The following is a 10,556-nucleotide window of genomic DNA, read 5'->3' on the forward strand; positions in this document are numbered from 1 at the left end:
AAGTCATATAATTTCACTCCCTTGCCTTTTCCTCTTTCTTTCTACTCCTTAATCATGGTCCCCACAGAGGATAAAACCAACAATCCAGAACCCAAAGGTATAATGGTTCTTCCCTATCCTCCCTTCTGTTTGGACAACTCCTAAAGGAAATCAGCTTTTATTCAACTCCCTTGAGAGGAATATAAAAACAAAGATGCTTCTCTGTGAGCTAGGGGAAACTCCCCTGGGTGACTCTAACTTCCCTGTTTCTGCTCTTACTCAGAATTTTAATCTCATTCATAATTATTCATAAACTGCCATTCTGAGCTCTCTTAAGCTTTCAGTTGCTACCTCTTTAGTATTACCTTGTTATTACCTTGCTGAGATCTTACAGGGCACCTTGCTTTCGTGGTGTTAAAAGAGGTCAGAAAGTAAATTCCAAAGATTTTAGAATATAATGATTCTCTGGCTACTTTCAGAAACATCACCTATTGCTATGCTTTAAATACTTTATATCATGTTCCAAACCTTAATTTTTTCTTTAACCTTGTTTGGTTTTGCTTGCCAACCTCTTCTTTCTCCCCTTTATCTAAGGTACAATCAAAATCTCAGAGAGGCCAAGTCAAATTCAGATTACTGATCTAGCTGGAGGTTTAGTGTTCTAGCTGGGGAATGAATGAATTTGCAGATCTCTTTCTTACCACTGCTTTTATTTGTGTCTTGACGACCTCTCCTCTACTAACCTGACAAATTCCTAGTTGTAGATTTTGATGACATCAGTACTAAAGTTTTAATTGGAATAAGTGATTTAAGATGTCTTATTAAATTGCTTAGGGATTGTCCAGCCAAAATATATCAGAGAGAAAAGTAATACAGCTTTGTGTTAAACTTTTGCCCAGGTTGCTCAGAGATAATTATGCTGTGATTGAAGGATAATAAGAGCCACTAGGGTCAGTGTCACCTGTCTTTGGGGGGAGATTCCTCTAATCCAGCCACCCCAATTGGTCTCACTCCCCAGATAGGAGCAGTATTTCTGCTGACAGCCAGGTTGTAGCAACCAGAGATCACCTTCATCAGAGCAGCTATTAGGAGAATGGGATCAGAAAGCCGTGGCCAGCACGTAAGGCACTCTACTTCTTAGCACACTAAGCTTGGCTTGTAGCGTCAGAATTCCATAGTGAGTTCCTAAACCTGAATTTTTCATAGGCAGAATAGAAAATCTAACAGCTGACATCTTTAAGTGCTTATTATGAGCCATGTACTCTCTTTTTAAAAGTATAAATTAGATATTTTTATTTAAAAAAGTATATTTTCAAAACAATATAATTTCGGGAAAGAGAGTAGCATTGTTTTACATTTTGAAAGTCTGTCTTAATAAAAGATGGCTGGATTTCTTATATCTGCTTCTTGTTTCAATCTACTGTTATCTATTGTTTTGGTTAAACTATATGAAGAAAATCTGGTTTCACACAGATATGCAGTTGGAAAATGGAGGAGTATTTTAATTCTTGTAAGTACTTCACTTGTGCTATATTCTGTTTTCTTTACAACAACTTGGAACTAAAGGCTTCAAGGTTAAATAATCTATATAAATTTATACAGTGGTAAATAGCAGATCTGGGTCTCAAAACTGATAGGTAATACTGAAGAGGTAGCTGGTTTTAGATTTTAAGTGCTTAATAAACCCTAGATCCCCTGTGCCATTATGGCACGTGGTAGTGTTCCTCATGTTAAATCCATGATATCAGTTATTTTAGGGCCAACTTCAGCCACCTTCACACAAGTTTCTAAAAGCAGGCTTCCCATTGCTCCTTTATGAATACCACACTGACTCTCCAGTGGAGGTCTTTTTGCCATCCAAGAAATTAAGATTCACAAGAAAATAAGTATTTGTTGATGAACTTACAGGTATTAAGAAGATTTTCTGCTGTTGACATTTCTATGTCTAAAAGTCAAGGGAAAAGAAAATGGAAATATTTATATTTATAAACATGTTATTTTGATAGTAATTAATATTAAATACTTTTCTGTGGGCAATAGATTTTTATGTAGGCATAATTATTTATTCAATCTTCATTATATAACTTCTGTGTTTATAGATTAGCATAAAGAATAATAAAATCTTAGGACTCATTTTTCTGCCTAAAATTTCTCAAGTTTTCTAAAATAAGTAATTTTGTGAGTTTGATATTTTTAAAGTTAATATTCTTTGTGTAATGTTTAAATTATTCAGAACATTTAATTAAATATGATATTTGTTTTCCATTCATTTTGGATAACAATTTTTATTTTTACTTTAGTAGTAAGGCAGACTTTAACAACGTCTAATCATTTCTAGCAACTAGGGAACATTACAGGATGAGATTTACTCCAGAAAATTCTGAAAAATTGTCTGCAAAATTCCACATCCCTGTGAAATTGTAAACCTGTTTGATTTATAAGGGAGATGTGCAAGGAGAGGGTGAACAACTGAATCATGATAACGTGCAAATTTCAGATGCTGAAAACTGTAAGTCAACTAGATATTTCTCTTTAAGTGTTTCTCTTTCCAAAAGAATCACTAGCCGGACTGATAATAGCTCAGTGGTTGAGTGTCAACCTATGAACCAGGATGCCACGATTCCATTCCTAATCAGGGTACACTGGGTTTTGGGCTCAATTCCCGGGGGGAGAGGCGAGGGGGAAGGGGCAAGCAGGAGGCAGCCAATCAATAATTCTCTCTCATTGTTGATTTTCTATCTCTCCCTCCCTTTCCCTTCCTCTCTGAAATCAATAAAAAAACCCCACCCACCTCTAGTTGCTCTATAAATTAAATACTATAAGTGTCAATGTAGGTTCATTTTATTGTGATCTTGGGTTTCTATAAATCCGGGAGGGAGTATCCAGTTCCATATACCAATTATAGTTACACACTCTTACATTAGGTTACACAACAAACCAGGGAGACAAAAGAATCCTTTACCAGAGAGTCAACCTGTCTGGACAAAACGTCAGGAGCAATTTGTCAGTCAGATGGACTATGAGTAGACATGCACCACACCTAGTAAACCAGGAAGGTAGCATATTTCCATCTAATCCTTCATAACTGCCTTCCAGAAGCCAAGTTTTGTTCAGCATGGTACCTTTAGAGTTTAAATTTGAGCTTTTTGTGGTTGGTAAAATATATCAAACCACATTAAGATTTTGGGAAATAAAATCATTTAACTTGACTAAAAATTTTTAATTCCTATAATTTAAGAACAAATTATTTAGGAACCCTTCTATGATTGCAGAACTTTCTTCTTTCTTTGAGGATTTCTTCATTGATGCATGACTTGCTAAAGGAAAGAAATGTTTCTGACTTACAACTTACTTTTAGTAGTTGTATTATCCCAGAACCTAATAGAAGAACTATCACCTGGGTTGGTGGAAGACAGACATGTACAATGAATGGGGACATGACATTAGCTGTCACTCCTTTGGGGTGAGTCACTGTGTTTCCTTCCTTATAAGTCCCTTGGCGTACACTCAAAGGCTGGAACTCCTCTGGATTTACCTCTGAATCAAGGGGTTAACACTGTAACCCAAGATACTCTGTTTATAGAGTGTAAAGGAAGTGACCCCTTCCCCTCCCCCCCAACAACACTGCCCCTGCTAGAAATGAGATTCCATTAATGGATAAGACAGAGCCGTTTTAAAAAACAGCCCAGCCAACGTGCACTGGTTTCTTCCATGGACCAGGAGTCAAAGAAGAATAGACAAGGCCCCTGCCCTCAATGAACCTGGAGTGTAGTGAGAGAGATATACAACCAAGTAGACAATTTGATATTATGTGATAAGTGCTATGGCAGAGAACATTAGTGTACCAAGAAAAGTCACGTAGCATAGAGGGGTGGTAGGGGAATGGGAACAGCTGGTGACAAATTTAATCAGGAAATTACTTTTACTTAAAACAAAACAAAACAGCTACGCTAGAGCATTAATATGACTGGTCTGCATTAGAAGGCAAAGGAATAGAGTTTGGACCTGGATTGTGGTTATAAAATCTGAATCCTTCATTCACTGCAGGCTTTGATTAGTCACCTGGCTACATATTTAACAATAAATAGTTTTCTTTAAGCCTCTAATTAGACTGAATCTATAGTTAGATATTAAATATCATATATCATTCTTCAGAGTGATGTAAATATTTCAATAGGTTCATCATTTTAACTTTGAAGATTAAAAAAATTTAAAAGATTTTAACATTCAATTAATTAAACTTTTATGTTGGTTAAACTTAAATAAGCAGTTGTGTATGCAGGTAGTAGATTTTAAGGTAGAACTGTGCTTCAATGTTTTTTTGTTGTTGTTTGTTTTTACCTTTATGCAATTTTAAGAAACATGAAAAATCAGAAATATTTCTTTTTATTTGGTAATATATATGCTTTTCTTATGACTTAGCCATAATTGATCTTAAGCTTTGGCAGCAGTAGGAAAGACTACTGCAATGAAGAGAGGACAGACATGTACTGAGGAGCATATTTAGACAGCCCTTTGATGTAGTGAGCAGTGGACAATGTCAGTGATAACCTGTCTTAAGCTTTTGAAATGCTATCCTTATGTTTCTAAGGGCCCTTTTGAGAGAACACACGTTGGACAGGAAGTTAATATTTAGGATTAGCACTTTCAGTTCAGGAAGTTTCTAGGTTGACACTCCTGGGGGTACCTTGTGAATGTCTGCATTTTGATGGCACAGATCTGGTGTTACATTCAACAAAGAATACTTTGTGATTCTTTTTAGTTCATGCTCATTGCTTTTTTTAAGACCCATCTCAAGTGGTAGCTTCTCCAAGAAGTTTTCCTTCTTATCCCCCTTTTCTCAGTAAATACCCTAGCTTCATGTTCCCTTACCAATTTGCATTTAATAGTTTTTGATGCAAAATAATCATAACCTGGTAATAGTCACTTGTTCATTCTGAACAAATTAAAAATTTTTGGAACTTATTTCAGGATGATTTGTTTTAAATGTATCTTTTCTATAGTTAAGAAAATATTTTTTTTTCTGGGAACTATACTGAATTAAAAAACTGCATAAACACAAAATATTTAGGCAATGGTTAATAGACCCAATTTCAACTATAACAAAATTTATAGACTTATTTTATGCAATACTTGTGAGTAAATTCATGACAATTACATTGTTTTTGAAGTTGCACAAGTAAGCTGTCATTAACCACAAACCACAGCTATCCCTTTCTTACTCAGAACACAAAGAATTCTTTTGTGTTTCTTCAGAAAATTTTCCATAAGAGACACAATGTAGAGGGTGCAAAGAATAGAAAATCTGTTTTGGAAGAAATGTCTAAATTCTTTAAGTTTAAATTTCTATCTGGCCTGAGTTGACAGACTTGGTAAAATTTTTTATTTCTTTTTAACACAGAGCTATTAATATTGTGAATGCCTTTTCTGTCCTTATTGACTTTTATGAGCCTTAATAGAAGCTCTTGGGTGTATACATTATCAGAAAAATAAATCGCTTTAAGGGGAAAAATTAAAATTGGCATTTATTACATGATACTATTTAACATGTATTGCATTAAGAGAAGCAGGAAATAAATAATCATATAAAAGAAGAAACAGTGTTTTTTCCTAATAGCTTTAGTACCTTCACAATCTAATCTAAAGTGTTGATGAGTGTCAAAAGATTTCAGGCTGCTGAAATGGAAGATGAAATATCATTGTTATACTTTAGTAGGAGTAACTCCATAATGCTATATTTCAGAATCATCGAAAGATTTCCAAATTTCTCAAAGCCATTAAAAAACCCCCCACTCTGTGATTCATTTAAATAATATTTGTTAGGACAGTAAGCAGAGATCTAGGAACATGAGAGATAAGGAACCAAACCCATCAGGACATCAAAGATCTAATCCCAAAATTTTGTGTGTATATATTTTTTGTAATGCGATTAAAAATTTCAACAATTAATATGAGATAGTAGATTCAGATGCAGTTGAAATAAGTAATTTTTATGTACCCTTTACCTAATTTTCCCCAAAGGTAATATCTTGCAAAGATGTTGTAGAGGTATTATCTTCAAAACTATAGTAGAGTATCATAATCAGAATATTAACACTGATGCTGTAAAATACAGAACATTTCCATCACCACAAGGATCTGTCAAGTTGCCCTTCTATAGCCACATCTGCTTCCTCTCATCCTTTATCACTGACAACCACTAATCTGTTCTCCCATTCTATAATTTTTATTTATTTTAGGAATGTCATATGTTCATATAAATAAAATAATTTAGTATGTAACTTTCTAGACTGGCTTCTTTACTCGGTGTAGCTTTCTAGAGATTCATCTACGTTCTTTTTATTACTCACTTCATCAATTCAAATGCAAATGTTTTCTGGAAACATCCTCATGGACACACCCAGCATCCTGTGGCCCAGTCAAATTGATACATAAAATTAACCATCACACAGATATATCTGAACCTCAGAAGGATGATGCTGAATATCAACCAGGACATAGTATTTGAGATCCAGGCATTCAATCCCATGAGAACAAGACCCCAAGCATTTTGTGGGGGTGGCAAGAGCTAGGTAGCCTACCTATTAAAACTTCAGCCCTAAAGGCTAAGTTTCTGAGAACTTCAGTTTTAGCAAAAAATCCAAATGCACAAACACAAATAGATAAAATAAAGATAGCTGTACAAAACTATCTATAATGGAGATCAAGATTGGGAATTCAGTCAAGAAGTGTCAAGAAGCCCAGCCCAGTCCAGTCAGTGTGTCTCAGTGGTTGAGTGTCAACCCATGATCCAGGAAGTCATGGTTCAATTCCTAGTCAGGGCACATGCCCAGGTTTCAGGCTCAATCCCCAGAAGGGGGCATGCAAGAGGGAGCCAATCAATAATTTTTTCTCATCATTGATGTTTCTATCCTCCTTCTCCCTTTCTCTCTTGAAAATCAATAAAAATACAACATATGTATTTTAAAAGAAGTGTCAAGGAATGGATATGATGCAGAAAGCAGATGACAGAAGTTCAGGACTCATCCTAGGTATACTGGATTTAAATTGGAAAGATCAAATTAGAACTTCACTGAATAAAATCTGTTGGTGTCTGGTCTATTAATAGCCTGTCTATTTTGGTTGGAGTCTCAGACTTTTTGTGTGTTTAGAACTTAGTCACTCCAGATGAACCTAAGTAGCTCAGGCAATTAACTGCATTGGCCCACCATGTAGAGTGTTTTAGTATTAGTAATTTAAAATTAATGCCTGACTATTAAAATTACTATTATAAAATTATAATGGTTTTTCCTCTCATGTAAGTTAAAAAATTAAAACGATTAGTAGGAAAGACCATTCTTAGTTCACAGATATTTTTGTGGATATGTATCATGTACCCTATTGATAGTGACTATTAATATTAAATTCTCTTAAAGTATCTGAACAGTGTCTAAAACTAGTTGCATGGCACAATATTTTATAATTCAAACTCTAACTCAAGATTGTATTTGAAAATTACTGAAATAAATATCACCTATAATAATAAAAGAGTAATACAATAATTAGACTGGACAGCCAAATGACCTGGATGTCCTTCCAGATGTCCTTCTGGACATCCTTCCAGACAAAGCCACAGTGGTAGGGACCAAGGCAGAAGTAGTTAGGAGTGATCAAGCAGATAGATGAGCAGTTAGGGGTGATCAGGCAGGCAGAGTGGTTCAGGGCGCTCAGGCAGGCAGGTAAGTGGTTAGGAGTGATGAGGCAATTAGGCAGGCAGGCAAGTGGTTAGGGGTGATGAGGCAATCAGGTGGACAAGTGGTTAGGGATGATCAGATAGGCAGACAGAGGGGTTAGGGGTGATCAGGCAGGCAGGCAAGCCAGTGGTTAGGAGCCAGCAGTCCCAGATTGTGAGAGGGATGTCAGACTGCTGGAAATCCCCTAAGGGGTCCCAGATTGCGAGAGGTTGCAGGCTGGGCTAGGTCCCCCCCCCCCCACCGTACACAAATTTCTGCATTGAGCCTCTAGTTTTAAATAAATTCCCAACTTATTGAAAGATATTTTAAAATTCCAACAGTAATAGTGGTCTACATTTCTAAGGAGACTGGGCAACATTTTCTCTGAACTAAAGTCAAGAATCAGGAAATAAAAAAGAAGACACATGTACTATTCTTTGTAATATTTTAAGAAATAAAAAAAAAGTTAAAAAAAAGAATCAGGAAATAAGAGTACCAAAGATGCCAAAAGATATATAAAAAAAATCTACTTATATTATTAAATAAGAAAGCCCATCACATAATCCTTTAAAATCTATTTGCTTTTATAATGTTTTCTATTTACTATAGAATATTTAGAATGAATTTAATTGAAGAAGATAGAAGGAGACAGAGAAAATAGAAGTGGCAGCAAGAGCTTAGCTTGAGCATGCAAACAGCAAAGCCTTATGCAGCAACCTGGGCTCCCTGTCCACATGCAAACAGCCAAACCTCATGCATCAACCCTGAGTGCCCTGTCCATATGCAAAGGGCCAAGCCTTCACAGCAACCCTGGGTGCCCCTTCCGCACGTGAAAAGCCAAGCCTTAAAGAGCAACCCCAGAAGCCACGAGTGCATTAGCCCCCCAAAAGCCTGATGCAGCAACCCTGGGTGGCACAACTGAGCATGAGCAGCTAAGATGCATCAACCCTGGGCCTGGTGACCGTACGCCCTGCCACCAAGCCTGCCACTGCAGTCACAGGCCCATTGCAACTCAACGCCTAGATCCTTCAGTGAGAGCAAAAATAAGGAGACAATGAAACAACCCCCAAAGGAAAGAAAAGGAGGAACCACCAGAAAATCAACAGTAGACTAGAATAAGTAGAAGACCAAATTAGTGAATTAGAAGACAGAGCAGCAAAACACATCCAATCTGAACTGCAATTGGAGAAAAAAATTGAAAGGCAGGAGGAGAGCAAAGAGAGCTTTGGGACAACAGGAAATGAAACAACATATGTATAATAGGGATGCCAGAATTACAAAAAGAAGAGCAAGGGTTAGAAAACCTACTTGAAGAAATAATGTCAGGAAACCTCCCTGTTTTGGGGAAGAAGAAAGTTACACAAGCACAGAGAGTCTGAAACAAGATAAACCCAAAAAGACCCACACCAAGACACTTCGTAATTGTGATGGCAAATGTTAATGACAAAGAGAGAATCTTAAAGGCTGCAAGAGAGAGGCAGAGAGTTACCTACAAGGGACCTCCCATTAGATTATCAAATGATTCTCAACAGAAACACATCAGGCTAGAAAGGAATGGAAGGAAGTATACAAAGTGATGCAGGCCAGGGAACTGAGTCCAACATACTCTATCCAGCAAGGCTATCATTCAAAATTGAAGGGGAAAGCAGAAGAATCACAGACTAAAAAAAAAGCGTAAGGAAGTTTATCACTACCAAGCCAGCAATGGAAAAAAATGCTAAAGGGACTGTTGTAAAAAGAAGAAATAAAAAGGGAAGAAGGAACATAGGCACAAAAAATAAAAATGGCTACAAACAAGTACCTATCAATAATAACCATGAATGTAAATGAACTGAATGCTCCAATCAAAAGATATTGAGTGGCTGAATGACCCATATATATGCTGTCTTCAAGAGACACACTTCAAAACAAGGGACATACACAGACTGAGAGTGAAGGGATGGAAAAATATCTTCCAGGCAAATGGAAAGGAAAAGAAAGCTGGGGTAGCAATACTTATATAAAAACAAAATAGACCTCAAAGTGAAGGCCATAACAAGAGATAAGGAAGGCGACTTCATAATAGTAAAGGGATCAATACAACAAGAAGATATAACTCTGGTAAACATGTACGCACCCAATACAGGAGCATCCAAATACATAAATCAACTTCTGAAAGAGCTCAAGGGAGAGATCAACAACAATAGAATCATAGTAGGGGACTTTAATACTCCACTGACATTACTGGATAAATCCTCTGGACAAAAAATCAGCAAAGAAACAGCAATCCTAAATGACTCAATAGATCAGATGAACTTAATTGATATCTTCAGAACACTTCACCCAAAAGCTACAGAATATACATTCTTCTTGTGTACATAGGACATTTTTAAAGACCACACATTGGGTCACAATCAAAGTCTCTCCAAATTCAAGAAGATTGAAATCATAACAAGCATCTTCTCAGATCACAATTGCATAATATTAGAAATCAACTACAATAAAAACAATTAAAAAATTCAAACACTTGGAAGCTGAATAGCATGCTATTTAACAATGATTGGGTTACCAAAGAGATCAAAGAAGAAATTAAAAACATCCTAGAAACAAATGATAATGAAAACACAACAATATAAAATCTATGGGACACAGTGAAAACAGTCTTGAAAGAAAAGTTCATAACTCTACAGGCCTATCTCAGAAAAACAAGAAAAAATGGTAGTTAATTATCTAACTGTACAACTAAAGGATTTGAAAGAGGGCAACAAGAAAATCCCAGAGTAAGCAGAAGGAAGAAAATAAAAAATATCAGAGCAGAAATAAGTGACATAGAGTCCAAAAAAAAAAGAAAGAAAATATCAATAAAACCAAGAGCTGATCCTTTGA

At 36.1% G+C, this 10,556-nt stretch overlaps 1 protein-coding gene across 1 annotated transcript in view; it reads right to left on the reverse strand.

The window, feature by feature from the left end:
- LOC102775182 (transmembrane protease serine 11F-like) overlaps positions 1–10,556 on the reverse strand; it is a 44,933-nt gene that overhangs the window by 8,526 nt on the left and 25,851 nt on the right. The window contains exon 7 of the mRNA XM_015565767.1: positions 1,886–1,924. Within this exon, the coding sequence (XP_015421253.1) occupies positions 1,886–1,924 (39 nt within the window). The remainder of the gene's footprint in view (positions 1–1,885; positions 1,925–10,556) is intronic.

Source organism: Myotis davidii, unplaced genomic scaffold, assembly GCF_000327345.1.
Source record: "Myotis davidii unplaced genomic scaffold, ASM32734v1 scaffold31, whole genome shotgun sequence".
Lineage (NCBI taxonomy): Eukaryota > Metazoa > Chordata > Mammalia > Chiroptera > Vespertilionidae > Myotis > Myotis davidii.